The sequence below is a fragment of the Schistocerca serialis genome, chromosome 3 (genome assembly GCF_023864345.2).
Source record: "Schistocerca serialis cubense isolate TAMUIC-IGC-003099 chromosome 3, iqSchSeri2.2, whole genome shotgun sequence".
In the NCBI taxonomy this organism is placed as follows: Eukaryota; Metazoa; Arthropoda; class Insecta; order Orthoptera; family Acrididae; genus Schistocerca; species Schistocerca serialis.
This window is the reverse complement of record NC_064640.1, coordinates 65859936-65885110: the sequence shown is the minus strand read 5'-3', so window position 1 is coordinate 65885110 and position 25175 is coordinate 65859936. Positions and strand designations below refer to the sequence as shown.

The 25175-nt window shown below is 39.0% G+C and overlaps 1 protein-coding gene across 5 annotated transcripts in view; it reads left to right on the top strand.

Annotated features, from left to right (window-relative positions):
* Nucleotides 1-25175, top strand: part of LOC126469714 (glycogen debranching enzyme) — a 204835-nt gene that overhangs the window by 138674 nt on the left and 40986 nt on the right. For all 5 annotated transcript variants that reach the window (XM_050096902.1, XM_050096903.1, XM_050096900.1 and 2 more), the window contains exons 14-18: nucleotides 6803-7005; nucleotides 7186-7389; nucleotides 11155-11408; nucleotides 14949-15038; nucleotides 15121-15298. In XM_050096902.1, coding sequence (XP_049952859.1) covers nucleotides 6803-7005; nucleotides 7186-7389; nucleotides 11155-11408; nucleotides 14949-15038; nucleotides 15121-15298 — 929 coding nt within the window. The remainder of the gene's footprint in view (nucleotides 1-6802; nucleotides 7006-7185; nucleotides 7390-11154; nucleotides 11409-14948; nucleotides 15039-15120; nucleotides 15299-25175) is intronic.

Sequence of the window (25175 nt, the reverse complement as noted above, 5' to 3'; positions counted from 1 at the left end):
TCAGAGTGAAACATGAGTTTCACACCAGATAATCAAGGAAATTACCTAAAGAAATAGGTAGTCAAAGAAAGTAGAAAAGGAGGGAAAACAAGAGAATATCAATGGACAACATAAGAGAACTTACACCATGCGGCACTTGGCCGCTACACACTGGACACCAGGCTGCAGGATGCTGAAAGTCACATGTGAAGCTGAGATCCAGTTTGAGGTGGTGGTAGAAGGAAGCTGGGCATGAAAATTAGCGCCCTTCATGTTGTTAGGGAAAGTAAAGCCATCAAACAGTGAACAGCAGCAGAACTGAATAGTGTGATCATTAACAAGGTGGATACATATGTAACTAATTAAAAATGGTTAGATGTATATTGTCAAAGTATTTAAGCAAATAAATAAATAAATTAATAAATTATGTGCTTCAGCATAAATTGTGGGAGTGCCCAACCATCAATTATAAATGATGTGAAGATAACATTTAAATTTAGAAAATCCAGAAATGGACCATTAGTGGCTAGTTGGATACAAATAAACTAAATACCATGTCAACTGAGTATCTCCAAGGTGAAACAGTATCAGTTGGGGAATAAAATTAAAAGGATATAAAGAAAATTACAATTCCTTTGAGAGAGAAGTTTGAGAGGAATATTGGCAAGGTTTGAGTGCTATTGCAAGAAAGTATAATTGTTTAGAAGGTACATGTGCTTCAGCATGGTTTGCTCATTTAGGGTTGTTGAAGGGTTCTTGGTTAAGTTGTACATAATTCCTATTTCCTCAAATTAATTAAGGACATGGCCTTTCTGATGATGATGAAGGATACTCAAAATGTTATTTATGTCAGCAAAGGAGTGCCTATTGACTTTCAAATGAGTGAACAAACTGGAATTAGAATTATTCAGGTCCTGATGTTCCTTGAATTGGATTTTAAAAGAATGCCCCATGTGCTCAATTTAGAGATGTTGGCACTCCTTGCACTTAATTTTATAAATGCCTGAGCCCATGTGGTGGCTGTGATCCTAGCTTCATGGTGCCTCTACTGAGAACCAATTCTGTTTGGTATAAAAAATGCCGTGTTGAGCATCTAGGAAGTACTACAGGTTTCTGACATAATCTGCAATGGCTTTTAACAAGATTTGTCTTAAGTAAAATGTCATTCTGAATTTTATCAAACGATTGTTCAATAGAACCTACATTAGTTCACCATGTTACGTACATCAACTGATGAAAAAAGATATCTAAAAAGAAATCAGTGTGTTATATTCTAAGAAAGACTTTTTAAAGAAGGAAACTCACATTACTCATTTGGGATTGGCTAAAGAACTTAGTTCTTTTACTTTTGAACATTCATACATGCATATTATACATACTATTAATTTTTAAACAAATGATATTATGCTATCTCACAAGATGAAGCTTGAGAGGCTCAGCGTGCCCTGTAGAAACCCTAAAATGCAACTTCTGGTTCCATAAAAAGGTTGGAAACTGCACTAATATTGGTTTTAATAATGATACAACTGGCTTACTAAACAAAGCTCTGTCTTATAACACCAGTACAACATTTTTTTAGACCAAGCTGCATGCAAAGCCTCTACTAAAAATCATATTATTCTTAAACTTAATGAGGCTGTTACCAATGAATTTAAAAAAAAAAAAAAAAAAAGGAAGAACAGAATGGGCAGGATCAGGATTTCATAGGGCCCCTAATGTCACTGTTTCTCAAAAAAGATCAAGGCACTTCGTGTAGCATTAATAAAAAAACTTCAGCTTAACCAAGCCCTCGTCATACATGTGGACATGGGCCATACATCTGTTACCTTACATGAAACTGACTACATTCAAAAAGCACAAGAATTTTTATCTTTCAATAATGTACTCATCTGCCCTTTCAATCCTACTGCTAATTTGTCACTGAAACAAAAAAAGTACCCTTTTGCCTATGAAGCCTAGAACACACAACTTGCATGGCACACTTAAGATCTGTATATAAGAGTGGTTCCCCTCTGAGACCATTTGGTAATGCAGCTGATTCTTCTGATTATCTTTTAGCTAAAGAGCTAAATAGTTTTCTGAGCAGGCATTTTTATTTTCCAACCTCTGATACTGTGAAAAAGAGGGACAAACTCATCGAACTTTTAAATCAGACCACAATCACCCATGGCACTTACTTAGCTTGGATGTCACCAACATATATACAAACATCCCAACTAAAGAAGTAATCCCGACTGTAGAATCCAATATAAGGTAACATGCTAACTTAGATTTTAAAGCAGTGAATGAATTTCTCTCTCTTCTAAAGATGGTTCTAGACCACAGTTACTTTAAATTTGGTAATGTTGTCTACAAATAGCTAGTGCACTAGTCATGGGATCTCTCTTAGCTAGCATTATTGTCAATATTTGTCACCTGCATTGAATACCAGTTCTTCCAATCTTTCCCCCATTACGTCCAGAATGTTGTTTGCTGTAAACATTATGTCAATGATGTTTTACTTCTCTACAGTGGTACTAAAGGTCAAGTACAGCAGTTTCACCAATATCTTAACACAGTGCACCCTAATAATCAATTTTACATTGCCATTTTTAGATTTAAAAATCATTTCACAAAATGATAAGATTATCATCACATTTTTAGCAGAGAGACCACAACTGACAGTATAATTCACAACTTATCAAATCACCCACAGAAATATAAGATGGCTGCATTGAGTTTAATGGTGCACCTTTCTACCTAAGCAACCCTCAGTGGACAGGAATATAAAAATGAGCTTGAAATTACCAGGTGTATTGTGAGTTCTAACGGCTACCTAATTCAGCTGTGGACACCCTTATCCAGTGAAGGACTTCATAGTATTCACCATGGGATTACCCTGACACCCATCAATGAGGACATTCCATGTGATTCATGCAGTAAAGTACACTATTTTGGTACTATTTCAGGTAAGGTTGGCCAATGGCTCAAAAAAGATGGAGCCACAGTGTCATTTTTATACCAAACAGAATTGGTTTCCAGAAAAGGCACCTTGAAGCTAGGATCCACAGCTGCCACATGGGCTCAGGCATTTATAAAATCAGGTGCAATGATTGCTAGTGCCTCTATATTGAGCAGACACGACACTTTTTTAACATCTGATTCAAGGAACATAATGACATTAATAATTCTAAGTTCAGTCATCTGAAAGTCAGGAGACGCACTGTTGGTGACATAAATACCAAGTTGAGTATCCTTCATCACCATGACAAAGGCTGCATCCTTAATTTATTAGAGGAAATAGAATTTATACACAGCTTAAACAAGAACCCTTCAACAACCCTAAACAAGCAAACCATGCTGAGGCTCATGGAACCTCCAAATAATTATCTTTTTCTGAAATAGTACTCGGACCTCCCCAATATTCCTCTCAAATTTCTCTCTCAAAGGAACTGTAATTTTCTGCATATCACTTTAATTTTAGTCACCAACTGGTACTATTTCACCCTGTGGATACTCAGTTGTTATGATAATTAGTTTATTTTTATCCAACTTGCCACTATTGGCCCATTTGTGGCTTTTTTATATTTGAATTTTACCTTTCTGCCATTTTTAACATATGGTTGGTCACACTCACTCTTTATGCCCAAGCATATAATTTTTTCATTTTTTAATACTTCGAAAATGTACATCTAACCCAGTTTTAATTAGTTACATATTATGCATCCACCATTGTTAATGATCAGGTTAGTCAGCTCTGATGCTGTTCACCACTAGATGGCTTTACATTCTGTTGAAATACAACAGTCACCAATTTTCGTGCTGGGCCTCCTCCTACCACCACTTCGTACTGTATGTCGGATCCATGTGTGGCTGTCACCAGTCGATGACCTGGTGTCTAATGTGCAGTGGCCACACATCTCTTTGTGTAAGTTTTCTTACATTGTTAATTGATATTCTCTTAGGCTTTCTTCTTTTTTTCTTCCTTTGACTGCCTGTTTCTTTTGGTTAATTTTGTTGATTACCTGGTGTGGAACCCGTGTTTAATTCTGGCTAATCCAACCACATCATCATCATATTTACAGTTGGGCAGTGAGTTTCCACTAGCCAAGTGTTAGGTGATATATGGTCTCTTGTTATAGTTTCTCCATTTTCCTATTGCACTCTTGTTCACCTGGACATGGACTTGTAATCATCCAAAACTGATTGTGATTGAACCAATAAATCTATTTACAACCGAAGTGGTTTATTATCTGATTTCATGATGCTCAGTTGCCAATGTCCTGCAACAAAATTTTATAATTGTAAATGGGAGAACCGTTGAAGAACAAAGAACTGAGCTGTCAAGAAAACATCATTTAACATTTTAAAGAAAAGATCATATTCTGAAATTACTTTTTTCTCCAGTTTACAAAAAGTTTTCTGAGATTCTTGCAGTATTAGTTGAAATTGAGCTACATTATTCTTGCATTTATTCCTTCAATTACTATATTTGTAACCAACTCACTTATATGGTGATTGTACCTAATGCCAATCACTCTTGTAATAATGGAATGAGCTGCAGATTGTTAATGAAAGAAGAGATGAGTGTTTAATGTAATGGGAATACTGTATGTTTAATAAGTATCTTAGCAGTAGGCTAAATAAACCCAACAAAAATGTAGTGATATGAGCTTTTCTACCTGTTTTTCTTTCATGGATTCGCATTTTGATTTCTTCTAGTTTCCTTTTCTCCATTTATCGCACAGTTCAATTTACACTTTCATACAACACTGTGCTTCAAATATACACCTACATAAATGATACATATTGCCGTATTTTCTAATTAGTCAATCTTCCACTCTCAGAACATATTCTTTCCCCTAAAAGAGAAGAGCGCACATTGCACATTTGGTATGCCAGAACAGCAAATTAGAATTATGCTGTAAGTCTTATCCAAGTTGAAATCACTTTTTACTTTCCTTTACCACTTTCTTTGACATTCAGTTTGCCAATTGTAACTAAACCTATGTCATTGTCATCACTGTCTGCAACAATTAATGACTAAAGTGTGACATTACTCATGAAAAAACACCTATTAAGCATTTATAGCCGTCTCATTTCTGTAGAATATGTTTAACTAGTGACCCCTCCACCCCCAGTTTTGCCAGCCGGAGTGGCCGAGCGGTTCTAGGCGCTACAGTCTGGAACCGTGCAACCGCTACAGTTGCAGGTCCTAATCCTGCCTCGGGCATGGATGTGTGTCATGTCCTTAGGTTAGTTAGGTTTAAGTAGTTCTAAGTTCTAGGGGACTGATGACCTCAGAAGTTAAGTCCCATGGTGCTCAGAGCCATTTGAGCCCCCAGTTTTTTAAAGAATTGAACTTCAGTGTAAATTAGAGAGACTGGAACCCACACAGAGATTTACTGGCAATTGTTCTGCCCTCAGACTAGGGACTGATGACCCTGTAGTTTGGTGCCTTTACTCTCCAAACCAATCAACCTCAAACTACACAGGTGCACCACCACACTATTTGCCCCAAAGTCCTGTTTTATTTATTTTGATGACTTCCCCACTTCGGGGGTTTGATTATTGACTATAAACATTGGGGGTGTCTTGGTGTGCTAATGTGATGCTGTTTCCACATTAGGATGCTGTTTTAATGTAGCAAAACTGGTTGTGACAATAAAGAAATCACCAATTACAGCTGTCTTGTGATTCATTTTACTTCCATTCATTATTAAGTTTAATGTCTGTGGGTGCCTGAATTACAAAGTTCTTTTTCCTTTCATTAATTATCTGGGTTGCCAGGGAGAAAAAGTTTTGAAAAGATGTGTAAAGTTTGTTGGAAATCATTAAGTGCACTTATTTTCAAATACTGGATGAATATAATGTGGATAATTAGCACACTGTGAGTTATGCTGCTTCAAGATGTATACACAGTTTCTAACTTTAATACTTGATTTATTGTGTTACATCTTTAATGTAAGACTATACATCTTACTTAGTAGATTATGACAGCATTTTAAATTTTTCAGTTTGATCAATAATTATATGAAATACTGAAAATCAAATTTTTGTTGCTCCTAGAAGTCATTAGATAAGCAACCTGCAACTATGACTAGGTGACTGTATAGTATTGTATAGATTGATATTAAGGATGACTGCTTTTGTGAAATTTTGAAAGACAATATTTAAAAAAAACTCCAATCTGTAAAGAGTAAGTGAAGAAACAACCAATGTAGAGAAGCTTACACTACCTAATATGCCTTTACACTTGGTGTTTTCAGTGTGCAAACCTAGTAAGTCACATGAAGTACCATAGGATGGGAGACCTCAGAAGCCTTTCCAGAATTTTTACTAGATTGGTAAATGGGAGCAGAACATTCTTAGTCCAGGGGATACAATTTTCAAATCCACTGGCAAAGTACAAAGTGTTGTATTTGTGTACTTATATATAATTACTGAAACAAATATTACATGAATCATTTTCTCTGGAATATATCAGGCAAACATGTTACACACCTCCCTACAAATTTTCACACAAGTCAAATTTAAGTGTGTATTTATACTAGATGGATTTTTGCAGAATGAAAACACTAAATACTTAAAAATATTTCATTACCCTAAAAATATCCCACAATCTCAAAAGCATCTCATTTAAAGTATAGTAAAAACAGAGTATTATCTCAAAGTAACCTTATTTGTACAAAGGAGGACTATTCCCACTGAAATGGAGATGTAAACAAAAATATATAACATAAAAACCCACCATTTGAACCTTCTTGATGTATCCAACTTTTATTCCCCTATTGTTCTTATATATTTCAGATATTTAATAGCATTATTTTAACCTATATTCCAGGTATTTGTTGATCAAATGGATGCTGACATTGTTGCTGTTACTCGGCACTGTCCTGCTACCCATCAGTCTGTGGTTTTGGTGGCATACACAGCGTTCCGGCATCCAGACACATATTTCAGTCGTGGGTTTGTAAAACCATTGAGAGTAGAAGGCACTGTTGATGAGGTCATTTTGGAAGCATCACTTTCCCACAAGAATGCAAAGTAAGTAAATCCTATCCCAGATTATCTGTGTTTAATGTTAGTTCTATAATAAATTTTCTGCATCAAAATTCAAGCAGGGAAGGTAGTTAATGATTACATTTTCATTACATATATCTGAGTGACATGATTAAAATTAGATTTGCCAAAAAATAATACTATTAACACATTTTTCTCCTGTAGGTCTGGAGGGGGTAGATTTCAGAAATACGATAACTTTGTGAAAGATGAAAAGAGAATAAATGGCCTACAGGATTATGAAGTAGAACTGAAGGAACATATTCCATTGAGTGAGTCTCAGATGCTTCAAACTGGAGATTCTGGTGATGCAAATGTCACACAGATAAATTTTAAAAATTTTCAACCTGGATCAGTGGTTGCAATCAAGTAAGTGGATTTTTTTCCAGTTGTAATAAAATACTTCACCTTTGTTACAAAACTGTATCTTCATTTTAGAAATGTTGTGACTTATTTTTCACTATTTTATCTGAGATAATGAATGTTAATGTAAGAATGAATGCTATACACAGCAGAAATTGAGAAAGCTTCTCCAGTGCTATCAAGAACATACAACTGCATGGACACTGCTGTTGAAGTTAGACACTTCAGTCTTCTAAACAGAAAGCAGTAAGTTGTATTTGGTAGATGATAAGGTGTCTCAACATCACCAGAATGGCATATCATCACAAGTCGAGTGCCTCAGGGCTCAGTTCTGATTCCCCTACTTTTGTTATTTTTATTAACAGTCTACTTCTCTGTACAGAATATTGTAAATTCACCACCTTTGGTGATGCCACTATGGTACTTATGGATAATTCATTAGACAAACTGAAGGCATCAGCTAATAAGGTTTTTAGGCATATTGTGAACTGATTTCATAGAAATAGTATTTCTGTTAATTGCAGTAAAATAAACTTTATGAAGTTTCACACAACCTCCAAAGATGAGGAAATGGAAGAAATTTTATATGACCAGCAGCTAGATAGAGTGTCCTTCAGAATACCTGGGATTACGCACTGATAGCAAACAAAACTGGCCAAATCACATACTTGTTCTGCAACTAAAGCTTTATGCACTGTTTGTCAAGTGACACGACATGATGCTTGTAGAAAGAGAGAGCTCCCAAGCAGACAAGTAACACTATTGCTTTGAATATTTCTTTTGTATGTAGTTTTGGAGCTACAAATTGTGTGAAATGTATTGTAATGATAGTCCACCAGCAGCTCATTATAGTTCATTTCATACTATATTACTATATAGTTTATTAGGCATAGTATAAATACAGACATGGCAATAGACAGCTGGGCTTGGCATTCCTTTAGACATTGAAAAGCACAACAAGAACTACTAAAAGTAGCAAGCATTCCTAATGGCAGATAATTATCCGATGACATTCTATTAGGTGTCCCTGATGGATACACAATCACTTGTAGTTGTAGTGTATTGTCTCAGTGTGAACAGGCCACAGGCTGGACTGCTATCTGGCATTAACGATACAATCACTTTGAGTCATAATCCAATGTCTATGTGCAAATGGGCCACAGCATCAACTGCTGTCTGGCATACACAACTGATAAATTTGATGATAGTTCTATTCCAGTTCCAAAGCTCAGAGTCCTCAGCTACCATGGACTAAGGCAAAGGCATGTGGTTGGCCAGCTGCCTGCTCTGGGGGATGGTGCAAGGCAAAGTGTTTCTGGAATGGCAGCTGGAACTCAGTCCAGAGTCATATGGTGTAATGGTCCTGGTCCAGTGGCTCAGACTCAGCTGGCTCACTGTGGCTGTGCATCAGCATATATGTACTATAGCAGTGAATGCACATGGTGCGAATTACTTGCAAGCATGTGGCCTGGCTAATGTCAGTAGTGCCAAGATTCTCTCACCTTCTATTGGCGATGAACGTGTTGCGTGTCAGGAACACGGGCGCCACTGGTCGCAGTGGTGGCTGGGCCATAGTTTCTTATGAGAACAACCCATTGTTGTTGTTGTTGTTGTTGTTGTTGTTGTTGTCCTGGACTGTTGTGTTTGTTCCTTAATGACATTGCGTTGGCAGGCCTGTATTACTACTGTTGATATCTGGAAAATGCAGCACCAGCAGGCCCATGATTTGGCAACTCGCAGCAATGATCTGTATTGCTCATGGACTGTGTGTAGGAGACAACATCCCTTCCCTCTCCCCCTTTGCTCCTGGTCGAAAAAAGATGGGTGACCATTACAGCTACTTTGAGTCGAGATGACTAGCACTATATTCCTTCCCACAAGAAAAATAAAACCAACCACCATGACGACAAGGGATCCAAGGGAATCAACGGCAGCAATCAAGGGCAGTGTCCAGGACCCCAGTTGTTGGGAGCTGCTGCGGAAAGGGCTGCACCTGTTCAGAAACCAAAAGAATGTACATCTGAAACAAACAGCCCATTGGAATGGCTGTTGTAGAGCCAGAAGACATGGTACTGAAATGTATAATCAAAGCCTGTGTAGAATGAGGAAAGACAACCATAAGGCCAGGAGCTTCGTAGGTGAATGTATTGCACGTGGATGAACACAAGAGTGACTTGTGCTGCAGGAGTGCTGTGGCCCTGAAAATGTGTGTCAGGAGCACAAAGGAGCACTTGTGTGTAAATTTGACACCAGAAGGAAAATCAGTAAAAATATGCATTTATTAGGCACAGGAAGAGAAATTCAAAAATGTGTGCATGAATTAATTACTAAAAAGAAATTTGGAAGGAATGTGTGTGGATTAGACACTGGAAAGGATTCAGGCAAAGTATGTGTGTTTGAGGCACTGGAAAGAAATTTGGAAAAGCTGTGCATGTGTTAGGCACTGTGAGAAAAAAACACTCAACAACTGGAGGCTGAAGTAAAACAATGACCCTGTGTGTGGAAGCACTGTGGTAAGAAGTTCTGGTCATGGATATCACCTGAAAGTTCCTGTGCACAGAAGCACTGGTCGAAGTGTTCAGATTGTGAGTCACAAGTGATAACATATGGCACTGCTGGCTAGAGTCCTGTGAGCATGGTGGTGCATCAGGGAAGGCTGTTAGACATTTCCAGTAGTGTGGCAATACCACAGAGTTTGAAGAGGAATAATAGCAGTTGATGGGTCACATATGTGGTGACTTGGTCATATTAAAATGATAATTGCACATTAGTACACCAAGTATAGGAAAGAATGTCTGATGAGCACCATCTAGCTGAGGTGTTGTGAAAAATGTGTAATGAATTGCACTGAAAATTTGGAAAATGTCAAACTTTTTGCTAATGACTGAGATGAATCATAGCAAAAATTGTTTGTCATCATTGCCATCTGAAGTGACTGGTCCATAGTGCATGAAGAAAGAACAAGTTCCCAAGTAGAGAAGTAATCCTATATGCCTTATTAGGCACAATATAAATACAGAAACTGTAATAGCCAACTGGGCTGCCATTGCCTTAGACATTAAAAGCACAAGAACTTCTGAATGTAATGAGTACTGGTACTATCAGATAGTTATTCAGTGACACTTAATTAGGTGTCCGTGATGGAAATACAGTCACTGTGAATTGTAATGTAATCTGTAAGTGTTCAAAGGCCACAGTCTGGGCTGTTGTCTGGTATGGACAATCCAGTCACTATTTATCTTTAAATTTTGCAGATTTAGATATTTTTTAATGTTTATTTACAAGAAGTCATTCTGAGGTGTGTGTGTGTTTGATTTTTTTTTTTTTTTTTTGGGGGGGGGGGGGGGGGGGAGATGAAGAAGAAGTAGTAGAAAATTGATGTTACAGAGAATATTCTTGTCCACAAATGTTTCTGGTACTTCTCTGTTTGGCTATATCTTACACCTCTCTCTCTCTCTCTCTCTCTCTCTCTCTCACAGGCACACAGGTGCACACATTTTTTTTTTTGGTCATTATACACAATCAGTGGCAGAATACTAAAAATCTATTTCCAGGTATCTAATGAGTACTCCGCATTAATATCTAATATTGCTGCTCTGCATTCATCACATATCTTATATTAAATGATCAACACACAAAAGTACATGAATTTTATTTTCTTGTTTGCCATCTGTAAAATTTAGCCTGATCTGTATCTGAGTCATTTCTTCACTATTATCTGGAAACAAGTAACTAACTAATTTCACATCAAAATAAATTAATATGTTCCAGGGTTTCACTTCATAACAAGGCAGCAGAGGCCATTAAAAAATTGCGAAATTTTGTATGGCTGAGCAGTCTACCTCAACAAGATGCAAGCTCTCATGATCTAGTAACTGAACTGAGCAATATTCTCTCATCACTAAGTCTTTCTGATTTAAATGAAGCATTGTACCGCTGTGATAGTGAGGAACTGGATCATGGGAAAGGAATTGGAGTGTATAACATCCCAGGTTTTGGTTCTTTGGTTTACTGTGGTTTGCAAGGTAATGCACATTTAAGTTGTTAGATTTTAGTCTAAATATAGATTTTAATGTATTTTGCTTCCAAATAATAAAGATTTCAGTTTTTAATGTAAATCACCAAATGAGGATAGATAACTAGAAGAGGCTTTGAGCAGATATGTTCATCAAAAAGGATGACAACTAGCCAAATTTCCTTCAGAGAGCCACTTCTGTGCAGCCAGACTGCCCAGTTGGAGAGAGTAGCTTTTTGTTTGTGACACCCATTCACACGTGAAATGAACAAAAAGTGATACATTGATACAGGTTACCTGTTCAAAACCAGTGTGAAGTGAGCAAGTGGTATTTATACTGTGGATTGGATATAGTAAATAGCAAACAACAAATACTCATTGACTCTGTTGAACTCTTTTAGCTTATTCATGACTTGTCATTTTCAGTCAACTGAGACTCAGAGATGTGTGTTGCTCAATATCTATAGGGTATTGAGATGATGGTCCTCATGTATGCGGAATAAGTCAAATATCTGAAACACATTTTCATTTAAGAGGGAATATCAAACTTGTTACAAACATTTAAATGTATGAACACTGAGGAGCACAAGGCATTGATTAGGCTACTGTAGCCAAGCATGATGAAACAGATAGTAGTTTACAACATTTTTTTACATAAGACTTACAAAATGAGTTGATTCTACTAAAAACTTCATCTGTGGAATATAAGGAGTTGGCTACCATTAAATCCCTTTAAACTGAAGTATTGGTTTGGAAGTGAGATATTTTACTGATGATAAATTTCTTTAACAAATAAATATACTTTCTAGAAGTTGTTAGCATTCTCAGTTTCTTGAACATGCCTCAGTTACATGTTCTTGAGTTCACACACCATGCTTTTAGGCTCAAAAACATATGTTGTCTTACTGATTTACCGCAAAAATGATCCCTTTTGACATTACATAATGAAAGTATGCAAAATATGCTAGCTTTTTTATGTTTACACCACTGTATCTGACAACATCCATATTGCAAATAAAGATTTATTTGAGTTTTTCAGCAGTAATGTGATTGTTGTATGCTGCTCCCAGATGAATTTATTATCAATTTTTAATTCCAAAAAATTTGACTGTCAACCTTTTCCATCTGCTTGTCACCGTATTTCATACATATGCTGGGAGGAAACCTGTTACAACTTTTAATTGGCATGTAATGTTTGTTTTCAAAGTTTAGGTGCACAGAATTAGCTAGGAATGATTTACTAATATCCTTGCAAAATTACATTAGCCATTCTTTCTACCACTATATTTGATTTGCCATTTGTTGCAATATTTGTATAATTTCCAAATAAAACAAAATTGGCGTATGCTATTGCTACTGATGAATGTTCAGTAATATAAAAATTAAGGGTCCTGAAATAGAACTTTGTGTTACACCACATCCCATTTGGATGATGCCCGATAGCTTCATACAGAAGTCTTTTTTCCTATTGACACTCTTTAGTTCTTGTCTGAGAGATACAATTTGAACCATTTTGTAGCATTTTCTGGTGTGATATAATGTTGCATTTATTTAAGAGGATATTGTGTTTAATACCTTTGACTGGTAATACAATATACCAGTAACTTCTAATTTATTGTCTAATGGATTAAACACATCCTTGATGTATGTGAAAATAGCATTCTCAGTATCAGAATCCCTTAGAAATCCAAACTGTGATTTTGTCAATATGTTATTCCTAGTCAGATGATTAAGTATCTGCTTGTATATCACCTTTCCTAAAATTTTCAAGAATGCTGGCAAAAAGTTAAACTGGACAGTAGTTTTATGGTATTTCTTTATCTCCCTTCTTATGCCGAAGCTTAATTACAGCATATGTCAGCCAGTGAAGAAATGTTCCAGGGACAGGCACCTAGTTACACAAATAACTTTAAGTGTTACTAAACTCACAAGAAGACTCTTTAATAAAGTTTGTCAGTGTCTTATCACAACCACTAAACCTTTTGTTTTTATTTCAAGCATTTTGTGGTAGGTATTACTACTTCTGTTGTAGTGAGGGCCGTATTCATATTATTAAGTTATTTATGATGGGTAGCCTGTGATATTCCATGACAGCTTCCACTGAGCCTGACAACCGCATCTTTTCAGTTACAGTTATGAAATGATTTTTAAAAAGTTTTGCAACACTGCATCCACCTGTTGTCAATGTATAATTTACTCTTAAAGCTATCTGCTACTCATCACCTCTCCTCTTTCACTATGTCACATACTGTATTTATTTCATTACCTGATGTGACTATTTTTGTCTCGTAAAACATTTGCTTCAGTGTCTATATTAGTTTCTCCAGTAACTTGCAGTATGCCTTGTAATCAATGACGGCAACAACATCAGAGCTTTCTCTGATAGACAGATGTCTCCTTTTTGTTCTACAAGATACATTTATTTCTTTAGTAACCCATGGCTTTTTTGTAGAGTTTGGTCTCATCTGGGTTACTTTTAGTTGATATAGTTTTCAAGTAAGTTAGGAACATTATTAATAAATGTGTTGTGTTTTTCATTCGTGTCATGAGCACAGCATGCATCACTCTAGTTCTTGTGTCTAAGGTGGTTTCCAAAAGAAACAGTCTTTTGGTTACTGTAATCCTTCCTGGACTCAGATATAATAGATATTGTATATTGATGAGTATTAACATTTGACACGTGGGATGTATATCATGGTCTTAGAGGCCATTTACCATTGGTTTCATCTTATAATTTTGTTCATTAGATCTTTCTGTAAATAGCAGTCTGCTTGTGTCTGTGTATGTGCGGATGGATATGTGTGTGTGTGTGCGAGTGTATACCTGTCCTTTCTTCCCCCTAAGGTCTTTCCGCTCCTGGGATTGGAATGACTCCTTACCCTCTCCCTTAAAACCCACATCCTTTCGTCTTTCCCTCTCCTTCCCTCTTTCCTGATGAACCAACCGTTGGTTGCGAAAGCTTGAATTTTGTGTGTTTGTTTGTGTGTCTATCAATATAACATTTTGGTAACCTACAAATTTTACGCAGGGATTACAGAGGAACTGTATTGAAAAGCTGTTTTATAAAAGGAAGCAGATGCATTTTAATGATGTACTGCATTAACTATAGTTGAGTTAGAACTCTTGTTTTCCCATAAACTGTTGAGTGAGTGATATATTCTTGACACGAATGCCATAAAAAGTAATCTGCCTTATTATTTGTTAAATTTTACGCAGGGATTACAGAGGAGCTGTATTGAAAAGCTGTTTTATAAAAGGAAGCAGATGCGTTTTAATGATGTACTGCATTAACTATAGTTGAGTTAGAACTCTTGTTTTCCCATAAACTGTTGAGTGAGTAATATATTCTTGACACGAATGCCATAAGAAGTAACCTGCCTTATTATTTGTTAAGAGTCTGATTAATACATTCCTTTGGTTTTCTCAGGGATTAAAAATCAGCTCTTAATAACTTAACACAAAAAAATCCAAGTTGATATCTTTCTCAGCTCTGTTATTTATGATGTTGTTTTTTGAGTTTTGTGACATCTTTTTTTCCTCATTTTAACAGGATTTATGTCACTGCTTTGTGATATAACGCCAATCAATGATCTTGGACATCCATTTTGTAACAATCTACGGGAAGGAAACTGGATGATAGGTAAGTCCTTTATTCAGGATTGTCAAATGCTGAGAGTGCAAGGAAATGTGCTGTCACTCAAAGTAATACATTCCAATTTCAGATTATATTTCTCATCGGCTCAAACAGTACTCGGGCACTATTGAACTTGGTCTGTGGCTGGAGAAGAGCATGGCACCTCTAAAAGAAATTCCACGTTATTTGGTGCCAAGTTATTTTGCTGTCATCATTTCACTGACATACTTGCGCTTACTAAACCAAGCATGGAGTCTGATGTCATTGTAAGTTTATGAATGTATATAGAGTTGTATTTTAAAAAAGCTGCTAAGTATGGCTTCCAGATTCACTGTAGTAAAAGCTGTTGTTTAATAGAAGCAGTACATACTGCTTAGAAGAGCAATATCAAAATTTATTTGTGCTTCATACAAACTTTGCCAGAAATATTATTTGCATTGAGTGCTAGTATAAACTTCTGAGAGCAAGCTAGACTCAAACTAAAAGCCTTTTGATTTGTAGTTAATCACCTACCCATTTACCTACCAAGCCACAGAACTCATACAGATGATTGGGCATTCAATCAAACAGGTGTTATACAGGGTGTCCCATTTATCCTGACCACCCTACATAACTGTTTGTCCAGATGCAAATTACAAAATGTTTCAAGCAAATGTTCTTTAGCCATCAGAGGGACATCAATCAGCATGATTGCCTTTGTTGTAGCTTTGTTTTTTACAAATATATGAACAGCAGTATGACTTTTTTAAATGGTACCCTGTATTTTTTATTCAGTAATTCATTTCCTCTCCTAAAGACCTATTCAGAAATGTATCACAGTGTACCATTCACTGGAACATGACGTTATTAATTACATTACACAACATTGACTTTGAGCTCGGGATCACAAACTCATCCACTTGCTGGAGTTGTCTGAAAACAAATGAAAACCAAGTAAAAACATAACACAAAATTGACTTTGACTCTCCTCTACCATTGCCCAGGAGCAGAAAATTCAAAGGTGCTCAAAGCGGTGACCCTGGACACCGATACACTGGTGCACTCGTTGAATGAAAGAATTATTTACTGCTTCCAGTGCTGCCTGCTGAAGAAAATTACAAGCAACCATGATACATTCCTGCATATCCTCTGGAGTTGTTGGAATACCATGATAGACAACATCTTTAATGCATCCCCAAAGAAAAAAGTCCAGAGGATTTAAATGAGGAGTCCTAGCAGGCCAAGTAACTGTTCCTCCTCGACCATCCATCTGGCAGGATACCTTCAGTTCAGAACACAATGTGCAGACAAGGAATTATGTGCTGGACAACCATCATGTTGATACCAAATAAACGTTCTGGTTCTTAGCGGCACTTCATCCAGAAGAGGAGGAAGAATTTGTCTGAGGAAGTTAACATAAGCTGTGCCATTTAGACTACCATTGATGAAGTAAGGGCCAATAATTGTAGTACCAAGCATCCCACACCAGGCATTAATTCTCCATTGATTCTGATGTTCCACCTGTCTAAGCCATCATGGGTTGTTGCTGGACCAATAATGCATGTTCCTTGTATTTACCTATCCTGTGTTTGAGAAGGAACATTCATCGGTAAACAGAACTGTGGAGAAGAAGTTCAGGTTGGTGAGGATTTGCTGCTGTGCCCACTGACAGAATTGTACGTGTTTCTGGAAATCATTCCCATGCAATTCTTGATGTAGGGGGTAAGGATGGAACCGGTGATGTGTAAGAATACAATGTACACTGGTTTTAGGAATGCCAATCTTGTGTTCAAGCTGTCGTGTGCTCACATGTGGATTCATAGCAACAGAAGCGAGAACAGTAACATCAGCAGCTTCATCTGTGCAAGTGTGTTGTCATGGGTTGAAACTTTCTGTTTCCTGAAGCATTGCAACAAGATGAGAAAACATCCATCAGGAAGGTGGGTTCTTGTCAGGATATTGCTCTCTGTACAGTTCCACTGCCTGCGTAGCATTTCACCTACCTTCAACACAACAATAAGAGAGATGTTATGTCGATGCAGTTTTTAGGAAGGACAGCCTTTACTGTATGCCTAATGTACACAACAGTCTTTAAAAGGACTGAACTACTGTACTAAATGTACCTGTACATAAGAAAACAGTATTGAAATTACTGTTCTGCTAACTTACCTTCCCTATAGATGAGTAGCATTTCTTCCTTCTCTTCATTGGTGTACATTCTGTTCACACAACTCTTCAACTGATGATGATTGACAGAATGACAGGTGTGCATTCTGCTTATGTTTATATTTGTCCTCTGTCAATATCAGCATGTGGATGTGTTCCATTACCCCGAGTACCTGCACTAAATGCTGGGAATTTCAATGTCAGTGTTGTGTTATATAATTAATAAAGTTGTGTTTGTGTGAATGGTACTCTGTGATACATTTTTGAATAGGTCTTTAGGAGAGGAAATGAATCACTGAATAAAAAATACAGGGTGCCATTTAAAAAAGTCATACCACTATCATATCTTTGTAAAAAACAAAGCTACAATGAAAGCAATCATGCTGATTGATGTCTCCCTGATGCCTAGAGAACATTTGATTGAAACATTTTGTAATTTAAATCTGTACAAACAGTTATTTAGGGTGGTCAAGATAAATGGGACACCCTGTATATTATGAAGTGGTAGAATTTACTCTCCACAGTGATAATGTGTGACTGGTTGTGTCTGCTGAGACAAAGACACTTGGAAAATATTGAGGAAATGGCACATCTCATAAATGACTATCAGCCAGAAGCATTGTTAGAAAATTCAGGATGTGGTGTCTGGTAGTCAGGGCCATGGGGGGCAGATGCTTATCCTAGCAGAAAATCTCAGTAAAATCGTCAAACCTATCTCTGAGCCCTCTGGTAGTCATTCTAGGACGCCATCATTCATATGGTGAATGATATGTGTTGGTTGGTTGGTTAGTGGGAGTAAAGGGACCAGACTGCTACGGTCATCGGTCCCTGATATGTGTTGTATCCTGCTACTAGTGTACGAGAGTGTGACTGCACCAAGTGTAAATTGACCACCATCTGTATCAGCACAGACTGGCCACTAGAGGCCATGTGTAGGAAGCGCGCACACGGCAGTCTCAGCTATGCCATCTACTGCCAACTCTCACCTATATACACACGAAGCAGTGATGACTCACTCTTCTATGTTTTTTTAGTTTGTACCACTTACATCAGTTGTTCTCTGCATCGCTTCTGTTGAACCTTCTTATGATTCTTTTGTCTTGTTACATGTGGAGTTAGGAGAGGCTTATCTCCATTATTGTTCAGACGTTTATGAATAAAGCCATATTTGTGTTACTTGGATCCACTTCATGTACTACTTGGTTACTACACAATTGGTGACAAGGGTGGACTGGTTTCCGTGTGTGTAGTCTTTAAGTGCAGTTTCATCAGGTTTAGTCATTATGGATGCTGTGCTACTGGCCCTGACTGACTAGCTTATTTTGACAGTGAGCAATTTGTTGGCTTCCATTAACAGACAGGGTATCTTTCTATCAGTCTAATCCACCCACTTGTCCTCTGTATGATGATTCAGCTGAGGATTGGGAAGCTGAAGAAAAAAGACTCAGGCAGCATTTTTTGGCTTTTGGTGTGACAGACTTGAATTTGCGCAAAGGATTATTCATACCATGGATTCCACCTAAGGTGTATCAATTACTGTGTCAGCTTGCCCGTTTACGAGAACAGGAAGCTCTTACTTTTGATTACATGTGCAGTTTATTGTCCAACTTCCATCACAAATGAATGCATGTCATAGCAGCACAAGTTGAATTCCACTGATGCTGCAAGAAACCAAACCAGTCATACAGAGTGTGGTCAGCCAAACTTCACGGCCTTAGCCATTAAGTGTCAATTCATTACTGATGCTCTTATGCAGACTCTTTGAAGTGCAACACAATTATCTGTTTAGCTCTGTACAAGGAAGTGCACCAGGAGACTTTACTCTGTGAAAACCCCATGTTGGCAGAAATTTAGCAAATAGCACAATCTTTTGAAGTTTCTCAGGCAGCAGGTGACCAAATTGAAATGTGGAATGATGTGGTAGTGCTGTTACACCAGGACGACAGCTAGCTTGCATAAGGAAGTGGCAGTGGTTGCAGTAGACATGTGGGCCCAGTGCCGAGCAGATCAAGGCCAACCCACACAGCTGCGACTGCCACAGTGCCAGCCTCAGCATTCTCTGTTTCCATCTTTTCTTTTCTGTTTTGTCGGGCATGAACATTTGACGTGCCCTAAGTGCTAAGCTACTTGTAATGCTTGCCAGAAGAAAGGCCACATCGCCTCCATGTGTCGTTCACCAAAGAATATGGACATGGACATAAATTTTGTGTCTCCAATGCTTGTAATTTCCGCCAAGTTGTCCATTGAATTAAGTGTTTTTTGCCAAATGCTCCAGTTACAAGTCGCACAAGTGCTGCAGTGAATTGAATTCTCAAACCTATGTGAGTTTAGGCTCACTGCCTTCGACATCAGTCACACAGAAGCTGGTTAGTTATAGCAAACAGAACATTCCACTGTTTGGACAATTTATCGCTTCTGCCTCTTACAAATCAGTAGTTCACTCCATTACATTTTTGGTGGTTGCTGATGCTGGTGTTGAGAATGTGTTTGGGCTGGATTTATTTCAGGCATTTGGATTTTCCATCACGAATGCAGTTCACCTTACGTCCAATCAGGTATCATATTCTCAATTGGAAACACTGTGGCCCTCAGGGGCTCAGAATTGATTTGCTGGGTGCAGGCTTGACGACTCCAGGGTTCCTGAGCTGGGGACTGGTAAGCACCGCCAGTTCCCTGTCATCGTAATCTCTGGGCATGCTTTAGCGACCACTGCACCAGGCGGTGGTGTAACGTTGTGTGTCTGAGGGAGTGGGGATCTTGGCTTGACCACCTGGATTGCGAGGACGGGGTAAAACTCTATAAAATCTCAATATTGAGGTGTGCTGCATGCTGATGGATTGCATGGCTGTTGAGGTGGAACAGTCATTAGCGGGCAACCTCTGGGGAACCTGCCGCACATCAGTTGTATAAGGCTTACTCAGGCATGCGAGACTCTGTCTGAGTGGACCCTTATTTCCCTAACTGCTCATGGGACCGAGATGAAACCCTCAAAATCATCTTCTCCTCCCAGTGGGAAAGGTGTTCTGCCTGAAAGTATTCAGACCCATTCATCCAAAAGAATGAGAGAGGCTAGTCATCCTGATAATAAGAATACTTTTGGCTGCAGGAACAGGGCTAATGGATTCATGAATAACAATGTGTTTCTGGTGATAAAGAGAAAGAAGGGGAAATTTGAAGTGTCCCCCTTTTATATCCATAAGGGTTTGGAAGGCCTTGCTGGAAATATTAAAATCTATGAAATGATAGTGTAATGGCTCATTGCTGATTGAAACTAACAGGTCAAAGCTGGTAGACCTTCTTAAGAAATGACAGAAACTGGGTGACTATGATATCATTGTTGAGATGCACACCTCTCTCAACTCCAGTAATGGTGTTGTCACATGCTGGGATTTCATGGACATGGACACTGCAAAACTGAGGCAAGGATGGGCATCACAGGGAATAATCAATGTGGAGCAACAAACACACAGGAATCTACATCTACATGATTACTCTGCAATTCACATTTAAGTGCTTGGCAGAGGGTTAATCGAACCACAATCATACTATCTCTCTATAATTCCCCTCCCGAACAGCGTGCGGGAAAAATGAACACCTAAACCTTTCTGTTCGAGCTCTGATTTCTCTAATTTTGTGTTGATGATCATTCCTACCTATGTAGGTTGGGCTCAACAAAATATTTTCGCATTTGGAAGAGAAAGTTGGTGACTGAAATTTCGTAAATAGATCTTGCCAAGACGAAAAACGTCTTTGCTTTAATGACTTCCATCCCAACTTGCGTATCATATCTGCCACACTCTCTCTGGAGCAACTGAAAAGACTGCCACTTTCATTGTCACATTCAATTCTCTGACACTGCCTGAACATCTTATGGTGGGGTTCCTTCAACTTAACATTTGGCCTTATATTCCAAACCCTATGCAGTGCTATAAATACCAGTGTTCCGGCCATATAACCATGACTTGTGAAGGTGAAGAGATCTGCGGGAACTGTGGAAAAGATGCTCATGATGCTGGGACTGAGAGCCTGTCTCCAGCGATCTGCAACTGCTCTGGAAAGGCAATTCTGATACCTCTCCTCAAACCAGGAAAGGACTGCATGTGTCCCAGTAGTTATTGGAGTATCGTCTTAATGAGCTGCGTAGGAAAGACCCTGGAGCGAATGGTTAACCATCATCTGGTCTGGTTGTTGGAGATCAGGCAACTCTTTGGCTGCTCTCAGTATGGATTCTGAAGATTTTGGTCCACTGTCAACAATCTGACCCTCCTAGAGGTGGCTATTCAGCAGGCTATCCTCTGTAAGCATCACTGTATCGGCATATACTTCGATATAAGTAAGGCATACGATACTACTTGGAGACGACGTATTCTCACCCAACTGTATCAATGGGGCTTTTGTGGCCACCTCCCCATCTTCATATGGTCTTTACTGTCTCAGAGATTTTTTAGGACCTGAGTTGGTGACACACTGTCTGATTGATCTGAGCAGGAGAATGGTGTTCCTCAGGGCAATGTTTTAAGTGTTACCCTCTTTTCCATAGCCATCAACAGTATCACATCTATGGTAAGAAGTCCTTTACAGTGCTCCTTATTTGTAGATGATTTTGTTGTTTTCTTTCCTCCTCCAGTATTGCAACAGTGAGCCCTCTGTTGCAACTTACAGTGCGGCGATTAGAGGAGTGGGCTGCAAAGATGGGTTTTCAGTTTTCTGCAGATAAGTGTGTGTTCATTTCAATAATTCTCATCATCTTTTTAATTTGCGTGCCTTGAATATGGGGGACACCATCCTACATTTGAGAGACACAGTGCGTTTCTGGGCCTCATTTTTGACTCCCGATTGTCATGGCTACCACACCTGTGAGACCTGAAAGCCAGAACCCTGAGGGCACTGAACATCATCAAGTGCCTTAGGCACAGGTCTTGGGGAGCGGACAGTGTGCATCTCCTTCAGCTTCATCGGGCTTTTGTACATTTGCAGCTGGACTATGGTTGCACAGTGTATGGGTCAGCAATGTCCTCTTACTTGCGTATCATTGATGCTGTCCATCATGAGGGGATTCAGCTGGCCACGGGTGTTTATCGGATCAGTCCCATACTTAGTATCTCTGCTGAAGTGGGAGAACTACCACCTACCATCTGGTGCCAGCTCTTCATGGTGCGACAGGTGTGTAAGTTCTTTGCAGCTCCAACTTCACCCACACACCATACTGTTGCACATCCACCTCTGGAATGCCTTTTTTCCAACTGTCCATGAGCCACAATGCCATTTGGAATTCGCATGCAATGTGTGCTGGAGTCACTCAGTGTGGAGCCAGTATGACCCCAAATCCAGGGTTTTAACTGCCTGCAACCCTGGTTGCTGGAGGGCTTAGAGTGATTTTAGATCGGATGTGGTACAGGACAGATAGCACTCCTGCTTCCATCTTTAATCTGATATTCTCTGATATTACATCTGAATACCATGACCATGTAGGTGTTTTTATGGATTGGTCTAAGCAAGGGGACTCTGTTGGTTGGTCTGTTGTTTTTCCGGATCGTGTCCTCAAGGTCAGACTGCCTCCAGAATTTACCATCTTTGAGGCAGAATTATATGCAATCTTGCAAGCACTGGAGCAGATAAGGTGTTAGATTTCTTGTCTGCTCAGACTCTCTGAGCTCTCTTTACTCTACCCAACAGTTTTACCCAGCAGATACAGTATCCCAGAATATCCAGGATGCCCTCCTACAACAACAACAACAACAACTGGAGAAGGAGGTGTCTTTGTGCTGGGTACCTGGCACATTGGAATTACGGGGAATGAAAGGATGGATTGAACAGCCAAGGAGGCGTTTTGTGATCCTCTGGTATTTTGGTGTGCTATCCCCCTGCATGCTATCACCTCTCTGTTGAGGTACAAAGTCATGTGTTGATGGGAAGACGAGTGGCTAGCAGTGACCAATAACATGCTCCGTGTCATCAAGCCCACAACTCGGTCGTGGAGTACTTCCTTCCAGCCGCGTTGGTGGGACGAAGTCCTTCTTCCTCGTCTTTTCATAGGCCACAGACCTATGACACATGGATTCTTACTCTGCTGAGAGAACCCTCCAATGTGTGGTACTTGTGGCCTGCAGATCACAGTGCACCTCATTTTATTGGACTGCATTTTATTTGCCGACCAGCGGACTGTGGCAGATTTGCCATCTATTTTAGGTAATGCTTAAACGAATGTGGTTAGGGTTTTAAAGTTTTGTGAATTGCCCAATGTTTTTAACAAGAATTTAAGGAGATGTTCTTAATGTGTCAAAGAGTGGCTGGCTCATCTTAGATTTTTGTAAGTCAGTCATATTTACCTGTGCTTTTCTTTTAGTTCCTTGTTCTTTGTTAAATTTTCTCTGTGTTTTAATTTCTTGATTACCTCTCTTTCCTCCTAATTGGTTTTAGTGCATGTGAGAGTGCATGTGATACAGAGTGACTGTGTGGTCATTTTGAGTGCATACATGTACAACACTTTTAGTTCATCTCCACATTCATTTGTTTTTATAAGTGTAAGGGCACTGATGACCTCGCCATTGGGCATCCATCAGATCTCTCTCTCTCTCTCTCTCTCTCTCTCTCTCTCTCTCTCTCTCTCTCTCTCTCTCTCACACACACACACACACACACACACACACGGAAACACCATGTGAGGAGTTTTCAGATTTGTTTTCAGAAGGTAGAGAGTATGCTACAAATTTTTCTTCTCATATTTCTTTGAAATCCATGGCTTGGCCTTTTTGGCTTGGTCTCATTTTTGTCATGGTCTCATTTTTGTCATGCACGTGCTATTCCTGTCACCGTGAAATGTCAGATGAAAGCAGAATTGGACAGACTACAGTCTCTAGGGGTGGTGCAACCTCTTATGGCTAGTGAATGGTTATTACCTCTGCTGGTTGTAGTTCAGAAGCCATCAGGAAAATTTCACCACCGTGGAGACTTCAGTACTAGGGTCGACTGTGGATATATATCTTCTCCCACACCAGGAGGAACTGTAGGTGAAAATATCGAGTGGCCAGTACTTTCCTAAAATTGCTTTGACTGAAGCATACCTGTAGGTTTATATGGATGAAGAGTCTTGGCAAATTCCGGTTCTGAATACTCCTTGTGGTCTCTATCAATATTTGCTCCTTCCTTTTGGTGTTGATAGGAGCCCTGCTATTTTCAAGTGATTTTTAGAGCAATTGACTAAGACTGTCCTGGGTTGCATTTATTATCTCTGCTCCTCCGTGGCCAATCACTTGCAAAATTTGTGCACTTTGTTTTCTGTTTTAAAGTCCTCAGGCTTATGGTGTAACCTCACAAAATCTCAGTTTTTTCCAACCTTTTATTGTTTATTCGGGGTTTGAAGTCACATGGAATGCGGTTTGCCCTCTGCCGGACCACATCTCTGCTGTTATGTCTAGGCCTTGCCCCATGTCCATGAAGGAGCTTCAGGCCTGCCTAAGGAAGGTAGCTTACTACCATAAATTCCTGCTGGAGTTGGCCCACCCATTGCATGCCTTGTTACGTGAGAATGTACCTTTTTGATGGAGTATGGATTGTGAATGTGCTTTTCAAATGTTGAAAACCAAGCTACTTTCGGCCCCCTCTTAGCTATCTTCTGTCCAGACCAGCACAAAGATGGCAACTGACACTTCACATTATGGCCTTAGTGTGGTCCTAGTGCACCAATATGCCAGTGGTTCTGAACAACCTGTTGCTTTTGCCTCTAAATCTCCCACTCCAGCCCAGCAGGGTTACTCTCAAGAAATTTTATGTTTTTTTTTTGTATGGCTCCATGTTTCACTTTATTACTGACCATAAACCCTTGGTTTCCTCTTTTAACCCTCACACTTCCTTGCTTGACAAGGCAGTGTACTGCCTAGAATACTGAGCGCTGTTCTTGTCTCAATGCAATTATGAAATCCATTTTCAACCTGTGACTGAACATGCCAATGCGGATACCTTGTCCCACCTTCCTGTGGGTCCTGATGTTGACTTTGA